The following is a 20795-nucleotide window of genomic DNA, read 5'->3' on the forward strand; positions in this document are numbered from 1 at the left end:
GGGCCTCCTAAAATGCTGCCCCCCTTCTCTGGGGCCTCTTCCAGTGTTGTCCCACTCAGGGACCCTTGTCCGCCCTGGGACTCTTATCTCGAGCCTCTGGTCTCTCAGGCCCACCGCGCTGCTTCCCCTTTTACAGGACGCTGTGCTGCTATCCCCTTTCCTTGGGGACCACTGCAGCACCCTGTCCTTCTCTGGGGCACTGTGCTGCTAACCCTTTCCTTGGGTCCACTGCAGCACCCTGCCCTTGTCCTGGGTTTTTCCCTGCAGCGCTAGCCGATTACCGGGCTCACTAAGCCCATCCTGGGCTTCTCAGTCTGGCCCCTCTTGGGCCTCTCATATATTGCCCTGTTGGGCTCCTATATTGCCCCTCTCAGGCTCCTTGCGCCCGCCTTGGGCTGCCTAGTAGTGCTGCCCTTTCCTTGGGTCCACTGCAGCACCCTGCCCTTGTCCTGGGTTTTTCCCTGCAGCGCTAGCCGATTACCGGGCTCACTAAGCCCATCCTGGGCTTCTCAGTCTGGCCCCTCTTGGGCCTCTCATATATTGCCCTGTTGGGCTCCTATATTGCCCCTCTCAGGCTCCTTGCGCCCGCCTTGGGCTGCCTAGTAGTGCTGCCCCCTCTTTGGGGCTCCTCAAATACGCCCGTCTCGGGGCTGGGGTCTATGCACCCTGCACACAATCCGGGGTCTCAATTCCCCACCCACAACCCACTGGTTGCACTTCTAATAGTGCCGCCCCCTCCTTGGGGCTCACTATGCCCACGCTAGGTCTTCTCAAATACGCCCCTCTCGGGGCTGGGGTCTATGCACCCCACACACAATCCAGGGTCTCTCTTCCCCACCCGCAACCCACTGGTTGCACTCAATTGCGCCTCCACTAGCACGCAAGCTGCACCTCCACTGGCACTAGGGCACCCCGCCCCTATGGGGTCCCTATGAGGCCTCCTCCAACCCCTACAGCCTCACCCAAGCCTCCGGTCTAATATGTAAGCCGAACATAAACTAGAGCCTCCTGGCTGTAACACAAACATAAAGCCCCCTGGCTAAACCATAGTGCCCAATCCTCTCAGGGCTATCATGAGCTGTACTTGCAAGTCAGGCTTCTTCCCATGTCTTGTCTGAGGGAGCTCCTGCCTCTCCAGCTGCTGGCAGGGACCTGCCAGCCTGGCCTCAGCCCTGGGCTTTATAAGAGCCAGGCCCTGCCTCCTACAGGCAGCTGGCTCCCCTTAGTTGCCCTGGCAACCCGCAGCTGGGCTCGTTACCCTGGCAACACTCAGCTGGGCTTGTTATGCTCTGCCAGGGCTCTCTCTCCCTGGCAGTTTCTCCTCTCTAGGCACGGGGCACCCCAGTGCTCCGTGACAATAATCCCTTCACAGTAACATTCTACTAGATAGGGATTAACCCAATCTTATTTTGCCTTAGGTATGTGATGCAACAATTAGTCAAGCAGTTAATTTTGAGAGGTTCATAGAGATGCCCCTTAAATTAATGCTTGCAGTACTCTAAAATTAAAAAGAAACCTTTCAGGCTGTCAGTAATAGAATGTTGAGTATGCACAGGCTTTTCTTAAGCTCTGTGGGTGCGTCTACACGAGCCACCCACTGTGCAGGTGTTACTTGCATAACTAAGTACTAAATGACTACACAGTAACCAGTGTTACTGCACAGTAGTGGCCCAGCATGGTTGCCTATTGATGCTTACTGCGTAGTAGCTCATTGCTACTGCGTAGTAGCATCGCATCATGGTTTATGCCCATCAACGCTAATGTGCAGTAGTAACAAGCTACTGCACAGTAAACATCTTGTGTAGACATGGCTTGTGTGTACCTAATGACTTATATGAGCATCCAACCCATGGTGTTTGTTATTAAATTCTGAGTAGGCATTTGTGTTATTCTTTTAGAATGCTTACACCAAAACCCTGAATAATGTCTTTTTAGACTTAAACGTTTTTAAGGGGTTGGATCCTGTAGTGATTGCCTTAAGTGTCAGAGATACTTTGACTTTCAAGGGGTGACTCATAGATCCAAAAAATGTAATTGGTCAAGGTCATAGGGCTTAAGTGGAACCCCCATGTTCCTTATATACTTGTAGACTGGGTACATATACAGATACAGTTATACCTGGTGTATCAACCATACTTATATGGTTGATCCAACTGAATTTGGTACCCATAGTGCTTCCCATTCAGAACATGTAATCAACAGTAAATGCAATGACCTTTAACAGTCTTAAACTGAACAAAGTGAAGCATAAGAGGAAAGGTGTTTGAAACAAAAGGAGGCCTACAAGCTTGTCTATCTTACCTCTGATCATAAGCTTATTTTACCCCAGCTCCTTAAATTCTATATATCAACCTTGGTGTCAGGGAAACTGTCTTTGACAACTAACCAGAATCTTTATTCTCTTTTCCTGGCTTTTTGCTCTGCTAGTTGAAAACCAGGTTGCTGAGCTCCTTGGGCATTCAAGCCAGGAAATCAAAGGGAATGACTTTTTAATTCTTTGGGAGAAGCATATATCCACACATAGGCCATTCCTGAGTAAATTTCTTGACAATCCTGTTGTTAATTTAATTTATATAATGTGTATATAAAATATAACCATTAACAAGTCACATACAGTGTTTATAAACCCTTAGGTTGCTTGTAAACACGCAGAGATGCTGCTCCAATGTGCTGTAATTATAGCACGTCAGAGCAGGCTTGATTAATCAAGCCTGCTGGACCATGTTAATTAGCGCTCTCCAGCAGCCTCTATGTCTCATGTATTCATCATCCTTGCACTTCAAAATGGCGGCATGGGCACTATAACTACAGCTTGTTGAACAAGCTTTAGTTAAAGCGACCCTGCTGCCATTTTAAAGCACAGGATACAGAATACATGAGATGCTACGGATACTTTAATTAGAGCGGCTCTCAGAGCTTCTCTAATTAAAGCGCACACTCCCACCCTGGGAGCACATGTAAAGATGCCCTTAGAGAGCAGATCAAGATATCACAGTGATATCCTCTTATATTATGTTGCCATGCTTATACCACCATGGTACATCATTAACATGACATGATGTTCAACTGTAATGTCACATGACATTAAATTCAGAAGAGCTGGAGAGTTTGCAGTAATTCTAGTTAATTTATCAACTATCTTCTGTAATGAGTCATGTGTGAGGGAAACATCCTTCACTCAACCTGAAATTGGAAAGAGCATGAGCAACTTCAGTCATACGTCTGGAGCCCTGTGATACTCTGAAAAGAAGTGCATATGATTCTAGACTTCATTTTTTGTATCTAGATCCCATAAGTATTAATGTGAGTTACATGTTTTTAGGAAAAATAGCCAGCCCACAGTATGTGTCCCTGTTTTAAAAGTTTCATATTTTACATTTTCACACTTCACACATTTTACTTGAAGAGGGAATAAAGCCAAAAAGTTTACAGTCAAACATTGTTTTGTCAGGAACGTCGGAAACGCCAACAGGTACAAGTGCTGCAAAAGCAGAAGGAGACTTCAGAGAAAATCGCAGCTCGGGCTTTTGCACAATGTTACCTGGCTGATCTCATTCCTTCAGTTTTCAGCAGCCTTCGTGAGAGTGGATATTTCTATGATCCTGTAGAAAGAGGTTGGTACAATCCTTTTCTTACACAACTCAAACAACCGCAACGCTCAGTGTCTCTCGAGTTTACAAAGCCTTTCTTATCCTTTACTATTGGTTACACACATATAAATAATAAAACTACATTTCATTTACTGTTTATATTTGTAAATGGGCAAATTGTTAGTTTAGAAAAAATACCATTTCTAAAACTAACATTACTGGTCACCCATATGCAAATGCATCATGTTTGTGTCAGCAAGAGCTTTTATCTTTGTTTTTAGTGGAAAGCGCTAGATTTGGAGAATTTTAAGCTTACAACTTAATGTAAGTGAAAAGCAGAATTTGATAGGACACAGGGCAAAAGTAGACCTGAGCTGTAGTAGTTGTGATACAGTAGCACTCTAAAAGTGGGGAAGCACTGGTTGGTGTAATGATATTGATATTACTGTTGTGTTGTTGTTTTTACTGCTGTAGTACATAGGAGCCTCAGTCCTGTATCAGGACCCCACTGAGTCGGATACTGTACAAATACAGAACAAGAAGGTGCCCCTATCCCAACGAGCTTAAAATGAGAAACAAAATTTTTCTTGGCTAGATTTCCAATTTAAATATAGTTAAGGTCACGGGACTGTCAGAAATTACCAGTTTCTTCTATCTGGCCTCAGCCTCTCTCTAACTGCTTAATTCCTCACTCCTGTCATTCCCGACCCTTCATCTCTTCTGCTTCTGCAGGGTGAGGGATAGTAGTCTCCTGGTTCCCCTGCACATGCTCTCATTGTGCAGGGTTAGGGGAGGCACTAAACTTGGCTTCTGTGGCACAAGAACTCTGTCACTGCCACACCTATCTTGTGCTTCTTGAAAAAAATGTCTCCAGAGCTAGCAGGCCAGCTGCTTTCATGAGCTGCAAAAATTTACCTAAGAACTCCAAAGAAGGGAGCCTGCTGATATAATAATCTTTCTCTGGCAGCTGGGGTCAGTCATCAAGTCCAGTAATTACAACTTGAAAAGGATGGCCAAGTGCCCAGTCAGTTCAGCGAACCATTCAGCCTCTTTGCCGACGCCATAAGAGTTAGCCTTCCCATTCAAGCTGCTCCCTTCACAAATAAGATTTTATATTAGAAAATCTAATTTTCAAATCTAAAATATAATCGTGCTTGGCCTGGGAAGTTTCAAAGCTTATTAAAAAAAAACAACAACAATTATGTGGTTTCAAAATCTAACCTTTCCAGTCCTTGGAAGTAAAACATTTTGGCAAACCTGCCATTATAGGTCTAGAGGGAAAATGGTGTTAAAAATACATATGATTTATTTTTCTTCCTTGTGCCATTGAAATCACTGCATTTAACAGAAGACATGTTCGCTGCCATTTCTGAGGGATGTGTGTGTCGAATATTATATAACATACGGGCTCATTGACCTTACAAAATTTACTGTACCTTGGGTAGTTTTATAACATAGTGCCTAGTCAAGGTTGGCCAACCAGAGGCATGGCCAGCCTCTGTGTGGCATGCAACAGATGAGAGCAATAGATCAGGTAGGGAGCATAGGGCAAGGAACAGAAAGCAGAGCAGTAGATCAGGTAGGGGAAGAGTACAGGCATGCCTGCCAAAGTGGATGGCCTCCAGTGGCTTAGTCTCTGTTATAACTTGGCTTGATCTAGGCAGCTGAGTACCCCATCCTGGTTATAATCTTACAACTGACTTGATCAAATCAGAGCTGTAACATGGTTTTCTTAATGTGGTTATTATAGCTTGCTTTATCATGTGTAGATAGAAACAAACAGCATTGGAAAATAGCTGGATTGTAACTGGCTGCCTAACTATAGTCACTGTTGTAGTGTATCAGAAACATTAGGATTCCACCTTGTTTTAAAAAGAAGCGTCTGTGGAAGCTAACTTCAGAATGAAACTTCAGTTGTTTCTTCCTAATTAACTGCAATAACAAAGCTACCTTCAGATATGGGATGGATGTGAAAAGGGAGGAGGAGACAGACTAGAAGGAATTTGCAATCACTCTTGAAACCCTTCATCATAAGGCCACTGGTCCATTCCCAGTCCATGGTAACTGAGAGCCAGAGTTTCTACCAGGAATTAGGTCTATACAGTTCTGTGAATGCAAAAGAGGGCATGCTTATCAAGTACTGTGTGAAAAGGTACACATGAATATAGGCTTCTGCTTTCTGACACAAAATTAGGCCCTCAATATCACTAACCTCCAATGGCATGTCCTTGGTTTACATAGCATGAGTTGCTAATCTCTGAGCTATAGTAGGTTGGCCTCCATAATAAAACAATTCCACTGTGTGCCAGTTTTGCTAGTGACAAGTGCCTGAAAGTCAGGGCTTCCAGTTTTCAAGAAATTTCTTTTCTTTTCTTTTTTCATTTTGTTTCGGTTAAAATCAGACTGAAGCAATCTCTAGGTATTCAGAAACTCCCCAAAATTGCAAGGGGACCAGGTCACAGGATTCTTGGCTCTAAAGCTGATGTCCCAGCATACTGCCTAAAGTCAGGGATCAGCAGCTTGCATAGTCCCCAGCCCTGCAGCAGACTTGCCAAGTGTGTTTGCCCCAAGATGAGGGACCCAACAGCTCCCAGCATTCCCAGCCCCAAGCAAGACCCACCAGCAGGAGTTCATGATGGCAGAGATCTTTCAAATTAAATACTTTGGCCTCAACAAACCAGTGTTATTCCATCACTTTTACTTCCTGGTATAAAAAGACTAGCCTAGAACTGAGCAGTCATCAAAACAAACCACCTTCTAAGCTCTAGAAATGGTCCATTCTTCCTGATTTTAGTCACTTTGATGGAGCACTGTGCACTGCACTTCAGATTATTCCTCTGGGGATAGAGGATATAGTTCTATAGTACCGTCACTCCTCCCTTCAGAAATAGCGCATTTACTTAATGATAAAAAGAGAATGGTTCTGATAAGCATGAGATAAGTAAAATATGAAAAAAATATATAAGAAACACTGTCAAAATCTTAGTGCTCTGGCTTGCTGCTTCAAAACAAAAATCCTAAGGTGTATATGAATTGAATGAAAAGACTATCTGGCTTAAAATTCTAAATAGTGAACTGGAATTTCAAACTTGAAATACATTTTTATTATCATCTCATATAATAATTCCAGCAAGCTTAACAATTTGACCTCATAAGTTATAGAATCATAGAAAGTTAGGGTTGGAAGGGACCTCAAAAGGTCATCTAGTCCAGCATTTCTCAACCTGTGGGTCACGACCCAAAAATGGGTCACAAGAATATATGAAAGGGTCACAAACAAACTTTAAAAATGGAGTCTCCTTTAAAAAAGAAAAATGTGGGAAACCAGAACTTTTCCCTTGCAGGCTGACAGAGTTCCAGCCTGCAGAAGGCTGCTTGGGGCCCTCCATGCCCCACACACATCCCCGCCTGCCCCACACACCCCTGCCCTGCCCTGCCTCACGCACTGCGGGTCTGGGGGCTGGTGGCAGGGAGTAGCAGGTCAGGAACGAGGGGCGCTGGGTTGGGTCTGACCATTAATGTTTACAAGTGGGTCCTGGTACAAAAAGGGTTAAGAACCACTGATCTAATCCAAACTCCTGCTCAAAGCAGGATGATCTCCAACTATATCATCCCAGCCAAGTCACCTGCTGACAGTCACATGCTTAACTCAAACTTTGTGCTTGTCCTTTGTTCTTCTTGTAGGTCAGTGTAACCGCGCATGCACTGCACTTGTGAATTTAGTTAGCCCTTTGATGTGCCTATTTTTGAAGCACATTCTGAGATTTATTATGATTACTTGCAGATAGGTAGAGGCATCTAGGTTACAAGAAGAGAGAGGCTCTCTGGTCCAAGGAGTATGATTCTATAATGTTGTTTTTTATTTTGTTAGTGAAACCTGTTCTAAAGGTCACTTCCAGTAAATCAACTGCTGTCATTATTGACCACTTAAAAGTTATCCCTAAGGTTTTAAGCACAATTCTGCATGCACATTAGCTACAGGCCACTTCCTATGGCATGCAGCTAACTTTTCTCTGGGAAATTGATACTTTTGAAGGTTTCAGTGTGTGAGAGGACTTTGCTATCAAGGTGATTGCACCACAGTGTTGAGTCGCATTGAACCATCATGTTGCAACATAATGACTTTTCCTGGGTCCTGAAAATACTAGTTTTTGTACAACACCAATCACTGGGTAGGTGTATAAACTACGAGAGATGTAAATAGGACAAGATTTCCAGTTGTTTTGCTAAAATTGGATGATCTTGGCAATACCAGGATAAGCAGGTATTAGAAGGAAATTACACACATTTATTTACACACAATTACACACACACATTAATCCTTTCTTAGAAGGAATTACACACTTTGGGCAGGCCAAAGACCAGAATACATTTATATTCAAAGCAAAACTATTGTTATCCCAATTGTTCAACCTTTTTCACCTAATTAGATGCAAGTTCTAACTTGGGGCTTGAGCCTGCAAGGGACTGAGCACCCTCAACATCTGAGCACCCTTCTGAAATCAGTCTCAGTTGATGAGAGACTGAAATTATATAGAAACCTAACTCCCAAATTAGTAGGAGGATTTAGGCCTTAGCTTCTTGTAAAATCAGGCTTTAACAGGGCAAGCGTCTTCTGTGCTTTCCATTTATCTATGACTAGCATCCTTACATTAACTAGAAAATATATCCCAAGAGTTTATAAGTTATCATTAATAAAAATACATATTTTTGTTTTCCTTTCCTAAATGTTAAAGATATTGAGATGGATTTCCTTCCATGGTTGATGGAAGAAGTAGAAAAGACATTGGAGAAGAAGATTCTGGGAAGAACAATGCTTGATTGTAAGTTACGAGGTCATGAAATATAAACTATCTTGCTTAATTTCTTTAAGTGAAAACTAATGTAATAACTGCAGGATTATTATGAAATAGGCAGCAAATTATTTAATGAGAGTTAAGTGAGGAGGTGGATGATATTTTTCCATTTTCCTTTTTTTAAAAACCTTTTTATTGTTGGAACATTTTCATGCTTACTTTATGCTGCAGTTTTGTAATTGTGGCTCAGCTGAAATAATAGAAACAACAGACCTGATTCAACACCAAACCTCTGCTGGTAGTATTTAGTGTCTGGCAGACCTCTGCCAGACACTAAATACTACCAGCAGAGGTATGCTTCTGCCAGAAGCATTGGATATATTTAGTAGACATAAAGCATTAATGAATGGTAATTGTTTTCCCTGTTTTAATAGCTTTCATTCCTTATTTATTACATGGAAGACAAACTGTAGTCTTTTATTGAATTCTCCCATTGTGTTTATGCTTCTGTTTCAGGAAAAGAAGCATCTTTTGTTCCTCAATTTGAAAAGCACATAAACTGTTTAAGGCCATCTGTCTGTAACAAAAGGCCTCTGATTTCACATGTGTAAATTACCCCAACTGTGTAGTAACTGCTCATCCTAAATGAACGAACAAGAAAAGGAAACAATAATCTTTGGCCATAATTGGCTGAAACGTCAAACAATCATAAGTTTCTAGTTTTTATTTTATAATTGAATAAGTATTCTGGAAAAATGTTAACCAGTCAGATATTTCATAGAGGTAACTGCTTGGCACCTCAGCAGTCAGTAAAAGTATCCTTGCTGAGTGACTCATTAAAGTTCGGATCATTTAAAAAAGCTGAGCTATATAGGCTGCTATTGAACTGCACAGACAAACCTAACTATCAGTAGTGATATCTGAAAATAAACACACACTTATGACGAATCCATATCAGTATCTGTAGTCCCAGATTAGATTAAATTGATTTTTAAACTCACATAAAATCTTCATTCGTGTTCCTTTTTTTTTTCAAATGTCAGAATGATGTTACCTGAGTGTCTGTGCATTCCTTTCTGTTTAGATATCTTTTAAATTTAACCTTACCTCCATATTTTCTTATATTTTTAGATAATTACAACTGCTCTGTTAGTTATTTTGTTCTAAATTACTTTCACTCAACAGAGTTCTTGAGTGGTAATTTCCTTACCTGTTTTTTTTTAATTATTAAAATGGTCGCATCTGAACACTAAACAGCCCCCCCAGAGAGACTGTTACAATGTGATAATTTAATACCTGGCAGGCATGTATTGCCCCCCTATATCTGTCTTTAATATAATGTAGTTTAACTTAATTTAACTTTAGGCCCAGTATGTTCTGGCTGCTTTGGGCCACTTTGGACAGCACTGACTGGAGCATGCTGACTTGTTAAACAGGCTTACCAATAGCTTAGTCATCCTGCCCTCTTCATTTCCATACTTATACTAGTTTTCACCCTCCTATTTTACAGTTGAGTAGATCTGTTCTTTTAAGAAACTTCTAAAAATCAGTGCTTTGCAGTTCTTTTGTGGTGAAAGACAATGTGTGAACTGGACCGTTTGGTACAAAAAAAGAAGGTCAAATAGAATCCTTCATTTCTTATTGGATCCATTCTTAATTAATTTCAACTCAAAAACTAATTAATGGAATTCCTTGTAAGTTCCTAGCAAATGTATCATTTGCTCAAAGAGTTAGTGTTACAGTTCAAAGGAGAATATACTGCATCCTTCACAACAGTGAGGATGAATCCCTCCTTGAAGTGCAAAACTCAATTCAGCCTTGATTATAGAGCTGCAATTTAACAACCATCTTTTATTGGTTCAGTTTTGTTCTGCTTTCACTTCTCCTGTTCTGCTGTTTAGTAACAACTACTACTTTCATTTCAGCCTTGATTCGTGTGGTGGTTGAAAAGAGGTTGGATGCATTTGATCAGGCAAACACTTCACAGGCAAAAGTTTCTGGACACACAGAAGTTTTTGGTCAGGCAGATCAAGCATCTGCTCAGGTATCATCATGTCAAACCTCTGTTCAGCTAAACATGTCACATCAAACAGAAACTCAGGAACCTGAAACCAAGTGATGACCAAACCAAACATCTGGTAATCAGGTATTGGCAAATAAACCATGGATCTCAGCAAAGAAAGAGGTATTAATGGCTACCTGCAGATGTTCCCTTGTCAAAGGATACCAAATAATAAGTACAGAGGTGTAGCAAGCTCAGTGAGTGCCCAGGGTGCAGGGAGAGGGGGTGAGCATATGACAACCACTGTAGATTTGGAGAGGGGAGCAGGGTGTGGATAAATTGAAGAGAAGTTTACTTGCTTGGGCTACTGCTGCTACTCCAGTGGCAGCAGCCCTGCAGTCAGGCTCCCTGGGAGCCAGTCTTGGTGCCCCATTCACTGCCCCTTCCTCCCAGATACATACATATTGTGTGCAGGGCTGCACCTGTTCTAGCAAAGACCCTCGGTGGAGTCTTTGCCCCACTTGCCCTCCACCTGCAGATACACTGCTTCATTGCAGCACTGCGCTGCCCAGCTCCTATGGTGGGGCAGGAGCAGCAAAGACTCTCAGTGGAGGAGAGAGGGGGATTCTGGTGCCTTCTCATAGCGCCCAGGACTGCTGCCCTGCTTGCCCTACCCTAATTACGCTACTGAATAAATATAGCCTAAAACAATTTTTAATGCTAATTTGATGACACAAGAACCCAGGTGTGTTATAGTCTTAAAAAAGAGAAGGCTGTGAGTGAAGTTGAATTTCCATACAGGCACTACAGAACTGTAGGTCCTTTAACTTGAAAGGTTGCACTGTTTCACACTCCATACTTCAAAGGGAAGGGAAAGGATGTTGAAGGCACATGTTTACTGCCAAGGACCACACTAGGATGTACTCCTAAAAAGCATGCCAGGGCTGCTTCCTCAGTGCTACCACCCAAACCAGATGTTATGTAGCTGTGTTATTATGACACTGAGAAAGCGAGTTTATCGCTAGGCACCCAGTGCCACACTAGTTTAGCTATATTACACCCATCTTGGGAGGTAGTCTGTGTGGCACAACTGTCATTCCTCATAGCAGCACTGTTGTCCTTTCATAATACTGACTTGCCTTAACTGCACATTAATATTCTTAGCAGATGTCATGCTTTACGGAGCAACCTGCTGATATTTTCAGTCTCAGAACTAGGATCTCTTTATTTTCTTTTTAAAAAAAACATCAACCACCAAATGTAAATACCACATTCACTCCATTCCATTTTGGAGACACAACATAGCTCTTTATCCTGTTTGTTTTGGCTTCTAAAACATTGTATACTCCTCTAAAAACAGAATACCATCAAAGAATTCTCTAGGAATACGAAGGCTGAATTTTAAAATGCTGGGTGTCAAACGTTAAGTTTTAATATGCTTCTGATTAGATACACAGGGAAATTACTAGAATTCCTAATGTATATGGTAGTCAATTTAATTCTCATTGATAGTTTTTTTCAGAACAGGTAGGGTGCATCCCCACAAACACACGTGTGCAGGGGCATGCATTTCCCACAGGACAAATAGCAGCAGCACATATTTGTACCTCCCAGGACAGCAACGGGTCCTGGCTTGGTGGGGCAGCAGTGGTGCCACTCAGAGCCTGGCCACCAGCCAGGCTCCAGTTTGCTGCTATGTATGCCACACCAAATTTTTTAGCAGTAGGCTTTTTTTTTGACACCAGGATCTCCCAGTGTCAAGAAAACTCACCATGCTGCTTATTTCCCATGCAGTAAATGGGCGCAAGTGTGCCATGTGTGCCATGCGCCTCAAAAACAGCTTTGAGGCGCCGCAAACTACGTGGACGCATGTGGGGACGTGCACATAGAGGACAAAAAAAATTATTAAGCTCAGTTTAAACTAGTAAGGAAAAGTTAATTACGTCTGTGTCTCAATGTTTAATGTTTTTGTCATAAATAAAAATATATATGAAAATGTAAGTGCTGTCATATTATTTGATCAGGGATTAGGGTCTTAATTTATAATATATGTCCTTTCAAAGGGTAAATTGAATTTACTCTGATTTACCACTAGATGTCAGTGATACCATTGCAAGCAAAATGTATTGTACCTTTTGTTAAAAGTTTTTCTCACATATGCATACTTGCATTCACACCTACTGTTTGTAGCTTCCAAAGCTTCTGTGGGCGGTTGAATCTGCTTGCACATTATTTCAGCATTTGTCATATAGAGTATATATTGAATCTAGGTAAAATCCTTCATATCAAGTTGTGTGAGAGTTTTGCCAGAATCTTCAAGGATTTAGATCATAAATCGACAATGACAGACCCTCCTCCCTAAATATATAGCCCTGGGTGAATAATGTTAGGGTTGGTATAAGGAACCTTTGTTAAATGTTTTGATGTGTTCCAGTCAGGAAGGAGTGAAATATCACTTTGATACCCTCAGGTCTAATAGGAAAATTCTGTAGATGAATTTTTGGTGAAGTTCTACATTCCCAGTCCTAACAAACAAATATGGCTGTAGCAGGAGCTGGGGAGGGTGAGGATACAAGGAACATGCTAGGAAGGGCCTAACCACAATTCTGGCCCTTTCCTGTCTGATGCACAAACAAGAGCACTGCATTCCTTCTCTACAGGAGTAGTACAGATCAGACTCATAGAATTCTGGGGAGAGAGCAAAATGCCCCTCAAAAAATGGTACAATGGGGCTGTTCACTAAGATTTCAGAATCAGTGTCTGCCTCTGAAAATGTCTTCTTTTCCTCTCTCTCCCCACCTTACACAGCAGTGACAGGCTTAAAACCACAGTCTAAGGTCTCACTGAGGTTTTCTTGTTAATTGTGCCATCCTGTTGATTCATTGTTAAACATTCCAGGTACTGACGCCAAATACGCCTGTGCTGCTGCCACATGTACCTGGCACGTACTGATTGAAGTGCCAACATTCGGAGTGGAACAGTGCCTCTTCAAACCTCTGTGTTCCATTGCAACAGAGCTGCTTAATTATTAACTTTGCCGATGAAAATAGCCCCACCTTGACAAAACTGTTCTTTTGCATCTTTTCTCAATGGTGCTGTATACAGAGACCAGTCTGCCAGGCCCAGATCTAAAAACAAGATCTTAAAAATAAAATGCTAATAGAAAATGCAGTATTATTCATTATGTAATATAAAAGCGTACCCTAAGCATTGGGCAGGGAGGCACTTAGAGCTATCCAATAGGAAACACTGGGCACATCAACACAAGACGCTTAACTGCACAGTAGCCTAATAACACTGCACAGTAGCATGCCAGGCAAAAAATGTGCTAATATGCTACTGTGCAGTAGTATTCAACTACTGTACAGTAAGTGTCACTAAAAATCCGTGAGCCGGCACTACTGCTCAGTAGCACAAGTTCCAGCACATTGATTTAGCACTTGGTTAACCAAGTACTAAACTTAATGTGCAGTAACTATGGCACATTAATGAACAGGTGGATGTGCCCACTCAGTACTGAGTCTGAACTCTTGCCCCATTCTGGATCTTAAGGGCATGAATCAGGTCTACACACTTGGGACCCAGAGCAGCCTCATCTGAAGGTGATTACCTAAATGACTTGTGGCAATACCCACTGCTCACGTAATGGCCTAATACACCATTGACCCAGGAAGTGAGTTTTAAGTTGCCCTAGACAAATCAGATTCATAACCACATCTCCCCCTCCCAGGAGATAGAGCTCTCTAAGCAGTAGTCTCAATATGGGTACACGTCACCCCTCTTAAAGCTAAGCCAAGATTCTTGGAACCTGAAGGAGAATGAGCGAAAGCAAGCCTGACCCCATAGCCTACAGAGAAGGGCACTCCCCTGGGAGAGTGAAGTCGTGGGCTATGGTCCCTTTTCTCAGGGTAATTTCTGTTTTTTAAACATTGACTCTGTAATGTGCATAGCTAGTCCAGGGATCAGGGACAAGAATTGGAGATTTCCTGCCACAGGAATGACTGCACAATCAGGCTCCTTCTCCCTTGCTCCCCTTCTGGCTCTGTGACTTGCATTCTTGTTGTCATTGATCCAGCATTGCCAGGAGTGGTGGATAGGGACCCTCCCAACCCAAACTAAGCAATAGCCTGCTAGTTGGGGCAACTCCTGGAAAGTGGTGCATTATAATCTTCTTAGCCTAAGAAGGCTAAGCTTTAAGAGGGGTGTCTTTAAGAGCACTTGTCTTTGCTTCCTGGGCAGAAGGCTGTTTTGCAAAAGATCATAGAATCATAGAAATTTAGGACTGGAATGGACTTCAGGAGGTCATCTAGTCCAAACCTTTGCTCAAAGGAGGACTGTCCCCAACTATAATATCCTAGCTAAGGTTTGTCTATCTGGGTATTTAAAGTCTCTAAGTGAAGTTTCCACAACCTCTCTGGGTAACCTGTTCCAGTGCCTTACTACCCTCCTCGTGAGAAACTTTTTCCTAATATCTAACCTAAACTTCCCTTGCTGCAACTTGAGACCATTGCTCCTTGTTCTGTCATCTGCTACCACTGAGAACAGTCTGGCTCCATCTTCTTTGTAACTACCTTTCAAGTAGTTGAAGGCTGTTAATAAATCCTCCCTTCTCCAGATTAAATAAGCCCATTTCCCTCAGCCTCTCGTCCTAAATCATGTTCCTCAGGCCTCTAACCACTTCCATTGCCTACCACTGGATTCTCTCCAACTTGCCCTCATCCTTGGACCCATACTGTTCAACATCTTCATTAATGATGTGGACACTGGAGTCAGAAGCGGACTGGCCAAGTTCGCCGATGACACCAAACTTTGGGGCAAAGCATCCACACCAGAGGACAGGCAGGTTATCCAGGCTGACCTGGACAGGCTCAGCAAGTGGGCGGACGAGAATCTGATGGTGTTCAATGCCGATAAATGCAAGGTTCTCCACCTTGGGGAAAAAAACCCGCAGCATCCTTATAGGCGCGGCAGTGCTATGTTGGCTAGCGCTATGGAAGAAAGAGACTTGGGGGTCATCATTGACCACAAGATGAACATGAGCCTGCAATGCGATGCGGCGGCTAGTAAAGCGACCAAAACGCTGGCTTGCATCCATAGATGCTTCTCAAGCAAATCCCGGGACGTCATTCTCCCCCTGTACTCGGCCTTAGTGAGGCCGCAGCTGGAGTACTGTGTCCAGTTTTGGGCTCCACAATTCAAAAAGGATGTGGAGAAGCTTGAGAGAGTCCAGAGAAGAGCCACGCGCATGATCAGAGGTCAGGGAAGCAGACCCTACGATGACAGGCTGAGAGCCCTGGGACTCTTTAGCCTGCCAGAGCGCCCCAAGGGATGACGAGGTCGAATGGTCACAAACTACTTCAAGATCGTTTCAGGCTGGACATAAGGAAGAATTTCTTTACTGTCCGAGCCCCCAAGGTCTGGAACAGCCTGCCACTGGAGGTGGTTCAAGCGCCTTCATTGAACACCTTCAAGATGAAACTGGATGCTTATCTTGCTGGGATCCTATGACCCCAGCTGACTTCCTGCCCTTTGGGCGGGGGGCTGGACTCGATGATCTTCCGAGGTCCCTTCCAGCCCTGATGTCTATGAAATCTATGAAATCCTCTCTGTAATGAGGGGCCCAAAAGTGGACACAGCAGTTGAGATATGGTTTCACCAGTGACAAATAGAGGGGAACAGTCACTTCCCTCACTCTACTGGCATGCTGGTATGCCATTAGCCTTCTTCACTAGGGCACAGTGTTGACTCATATTCAACTTATTGTCCACTGTAACCTCCAGGTCATTTTCTGCAAAGCTGATGCTTAGCCAGTCAGTCCCCAGCCTATACTGGTGCATGGGATTGTACTGTCCTAAGTGCAGAACTTTGCACTTTTCCTTATTGAATCTCATGAGATTTTTTGTGGTCCAATTCTCCAATTTGTTGAGGTCTCTCTGAATTCTAGCCCTACTCTCCAGCATATCTACTATTCCCCCCACCTTGGTGTCATCTGCAGACTTGGTGAGGGTGTACTCCATCCCATCTTTGAGATCGTTCATGAAGATATTGAACAAAACCAGCCTCAGGACCAACCCCTGGGGCATTCCACTTGATATTGTCTGCCAACTAGACATCGAGCAATTAATTACTACTCTCTGAGCCCAATGATCCAGCTGGTTTTCTATCCACTTTACAGTCCATTCATCCAACCCATGCTTCCTTAACTTGTTTACAAGAATATTGTGGGAGACTGTATCAAAAGCCTTGCTAAAGTCAAGGTATATCACATCCAGTGCTCTCCCCACATCCTCAGAGCTAGTCATGTCATCATGGGAGGTAATCAGGTTGGCCAGGCATGACTTGCCCTTGGTGAATCTTGCTGACTGTTCCTAATCACCTTCTTGTCTTCCAAGTGCTTAAAAATGGATTCCTTGAGGACATACTCCATGATTTTAGCAAAGACAGAGGTGAGGCTGACTGATCTGTAATTCCCTGGATCTTCCTTCTTCCCTGTCTTTAAAGATGGGCACTATATTTGCCCTTTTCCAGTTATCCAGGACCTCTTCCAATTGTCAAAAGGTTTTGAAGACAATAGCCAGCAGCTCTACAATCACATTGGCCAACATCCTCAGCACCATCATGCTGGTACACATCCAGCTTTTCTAAATAGTCCCTAACCTGTTCTTTCATCACTGTCAGCTGCTCACCTTCCTCCCCAAACTGTGCTGCCAGGTGCAGTAGTCTAGGAGCTGACCTTCCCTGTGAAAACTGAGGAAAAAAGGCATTGTGTACTTCAGCCTTTCCCACATCATCTGTTACTAGGTTGCCTCCCCCATTCACTAAGGGACCCAGACTTTCCCTGATCTTCCTTTTGTTGCTGACTTACATGTAAAACCCTTCTTGTTACCCTTCACATCCCTTGTTAGATTCAAGGCCAATTGTACCTTGGCCTTCTCAGTTTCATTCCTGCATGCCCGAGCAATACTCTTATACTCTTCCCTGGTAGTTTGTCCAAGTTTCCACTTCTTGTAAGCTTCCTTTTTTGTGTTTTAGCTCATTGAAGAGTTCCCTGCTAAGCCAAGTTGGTCTTCTGCCATACTTGCTAGTCTTCCTGCACATCAGGATGGTTCATTCATGCCCCCTTAGTAAGGTTTCAAGATGCACATCGATTCCTCTTGCTGTGTTTTTACAAGTTACAGTGGCCACGAGTCCTGTGTTCTTCATTAAACTCAATGCTGGTAGTGTGAGCTAGGCATGTTTTGAAGCACACCTAACAAATCAGACCTCTGCTAAGAGTCTGGTGGACTTAATGTGGTTCTCCTGCTCCACTGTAGATCACACAAGAGCAGCTGTGGCAATTAAAATGCCTGGCTGCTCAAACTGGGGTGCTTTTGTGCATTCTGGAAAGTCTAAGTCTACACGACTAAGGATCCAGGGAAAAAATAGGCACTAAATGAATATAGACACCTAAGGATTTTTTGTGTTCACTGTATTGCTTTTTGAGATTCAGGTCCATCAATTCCACCTGAATCCCATTTAGGTCTCTACTTTACTAACCTGGATTTGGCCCAACATACTTGGAGCAACTTGCCTACGTGGGAAAATGATACTGGACCGTGTACTGGATTTTAGCTACCTTTTATTTTTAAGCAGCCAAAAATAAGGGATCAACACCATGTATGTAGTCTGCCATAGTTTTCATTATTTCATATTTGAGCCCATGCCACTTCACAGACTGCTCAGCTCTATGTACTAGGTATCTGAGATCAAAATTGACAGCAGAGATGTGGGTAATCTTTCTGTCTATCTTTCAGTAAACTCCCCTCATGTTTTAAGTCATCTCCAATAAATCAATGTATAATGTTATGTTTTCCAATTATCTCCAGTTTCTTAAAAACATTATAGTAAGTCTGTCACATATTTGAAGTTATATCAGAGTTTACTATATATATTTATCTGGACCTTTTTAAATGACAGAATACTTTCTTCTGGGATCACAAGTCCTGTAATAAAATCCTGGCTTCAACTAAGTCAGTAGGAATTTTACCATTGATTTCAGTGGGTCAGTGATTTCACCCTGTTTTTAGCTTCTGATTTTGATGTAACAATCTCCAGTGACTTCGAATAAGTCAGCCTTTATCTATCTTTTCCTACATGAAAAAAATGTTGGGACTTTATACATTAAAACTTGTCTAGGGGCTTAAAATTCTTTGCTAGAATTTTCTTGTTAATATACATTTATTTTTATTAATCTTATAATATCTTTACAGGGTACTTCCTATAGATAAGAAGATTGCTGTTGATCATTTGTGAAAAGATCCAAGCTACCAATATTGAACTGATAGTTTGTTTTGGAAATTGTCGCAAGGGGTAGGCAATCAACAAAAAATTTTTTATTTTTGCTCTGTGCTTTCTTTATTAGAAAGTTTTACTTGGAGGATTTCTTCATGATTATACTTGTAAATAGGCTTTGGTATTAATCCTTTTCATACTTGAATTACTATAAAATGAGCTGATGAATTCAACTGTATTCATTTAAATATGTTGGGAACATTGGTTTATAGAAAGGCCCTCCTATACCCTTCTGGTAAAGAAATTCTGAAGCTGGTATATTACATCTTATCCTCACATAACATTAGAGTTGAAGTCCATTTTGCATTAGTCTAATAAGCAGCTGTAATATGAGCTTGCGTGCATGTATGTAGAAAACAGAGCAAATTCAGTCAGCTCTAAAAGATGTATTTCTGACATGGGTTAAAACAATGGTACTTTTGAAAAAATACACTGTCACAAGAGTTTGCTTGTTTATGTGGTTGTAATGCTAATAAAATATCCAAATACTCCAATAAGGTTGGCCTGGGGCAACTTATTCAATGGTGCTTGTTTTTGTCTCCTACAATTACATATTTTTGAAAAGTTACATGAAAATTGCAGCCCATACTTTGTTTTTCCTAGGCAATCAGTTGTATGGTACAGTAACATTTCTGCGTCATTAGTGTTTGCAAATACAAGCAAGGATTACATTCAGCAAGCTTGGCGTAACTCTTTTGTCTTGCTAGACAAACAGATGTCTACTACTACTAACAGCTCTGTTAGCTAAAGCTCCAGATCATTAACATCAACAGTTTCCATCCTATAGTGGTTTAATGATAATTACGAAGTGAATACAGTGAACATTCACATCTCTCCACATGGATGGGATATATTTAAAAATGTGTTTAAAGTAGATTATAATGGTTCTTTCTGAATTTTTTTGGTGTGTAGCTGTTGAGTAGAACAGGAACATATTTGTAACTTCAGCCAGCCTGACAGCTACCCTTCTCTGACTGATTGAAAATTCTTTAATTTATCCATTCCTACCAAAAATATTCATATTTGGTTAGAAATATACTTTCTGCAAACAGGTGCTGTTAAAATATCAAAAAATATGGTTTTGAAAAGTACATGATCAGATTTTAAATGAATTCATTAAAACAGGTTCTTTACCTTATTTGTCTAGTTCCAGCAGCTATACTCTGTCATTCCAGACATCATGCATATAGGCATCTGTATCTCACCTAACATTCACAACCAGTAGTGTTAGAGGCCTGCAGTAGTGACTGTTAAGGGATTACCTGTTGGTAAAGGAGCCATTTGGTAAAGAGATCATAGCCCAAGCTAGAATACCTGGATGGAAACAGACTTTACTTTGTGTATGGTCTTTTGTAGTAGCGAGGTCATGTGCTTCATAGATTGCATAGACATTTGGGCTGGAAGGGACCCCGGAGGATCATCGAGTCCAGCCCCCTGCCCCAGGGGCAGGAAGTCAGCAGGGATCATAGGATCCCAGCAAAATAAGCATCCAAATGTGTCTTGAAGGTGTTCAAAGTGGGTGCTTGAACCGCCTCCGGTGGCAGTCTATTCCAAACCTTGGGGGCTCGGACAGTGAAGAAGTTCTTTCTTATGTCCAGCCTGAATCGGTCATGGCGGAGTTTGTGACCGTTCAATCTTGTCATCCCTTGGGGCGCTCTGGTGAACAGATGTTCCCCCAGATCCTGATGAGCACCCCGATAAACTTATAGGTGGCCATCAGGGCCTGCGTTTTTCCAGGCTGAAGAGTCCCATGGCTCTCAGCCTCTCATCATAAGGCCTGTTTTCCTGACCTCTGATCATGCGCTTGGCTCTCCTCTGCACTCTCTCAAGCTTCTCCACATCCTTTGTAAATTGTGGAGCCCAAAACTGGATGCAGTACTCCAGCTGCGGCTTCACCAAGGCCTAGTACAACAGGAGAATGATGTCCCGGGATTTGCTTGAGAAGCATCTATGGATGCAAGCCAGCATTTTGCTCGCTTTACTAGCTGCAGCATCACACTGAAGGCTCATGTTCATCTTGTGGTCAATCATGACCCCCAAGTCCCTTTCATCTGTAGTGCTAACCAGCGTAGCACT

At 42.4% G+C, this 20795-nt stretch overlaps 1 protein-coding gene across 4 annotated transcripts in view; it reads left to right on the top strand.

The window, feature by feature from the left end:
• The window catches only part of RSPH3 (radial spoke head 3 homolog), a 29158-nt gene extending 9951 nt beyond the window's left edge, over positions 1–19207 (top strand). Inside the window, exons 6-9 of one of the 4 annotated variants that reach the window (XR_003093642.1) lie at positions 3452–3614; positions 8327–8413; positions 10312–10571; positions 18638–19207. Coding sequence is in view for 3 of the 4 variants with exons in the window: in XM_014519117.2 (XP_014374603.1) it covers positions 3452–3614; positions 8327–8413; positions 10312–10505 (444 nt within the window). In the remaining variant the exon portion in view is untranslated. Of the gene's footprint in view, positions 1–3451; positions 3615–8326; positions 8414–10311; positions 12371–13286; positions 13618–18637 lie in introns of those variants that run through there. The other 3 variants (XM_025202010.1, XM_025202009.1, XM_014519117.2) reach the window with 3 other exon arrangements.
• The last annotated feature ends 1588 nt before the right edge of the window (positions 19208–20795 follow it).

Source organism: Alligator sinensis, unplaced genomic scaffold, assembly GCF_000455745.1.
Source record: "Alligator sinensis unplaced genomic scaffold, ASM45574v1 scaffold682_1, whole genome shotgun sequence".
Classification (NCBI taxonomy): Eukaryota; Metazoa; Chordata; order Crocodylia; family Alligatoridae; genus Alligator; species Alligator sinensis.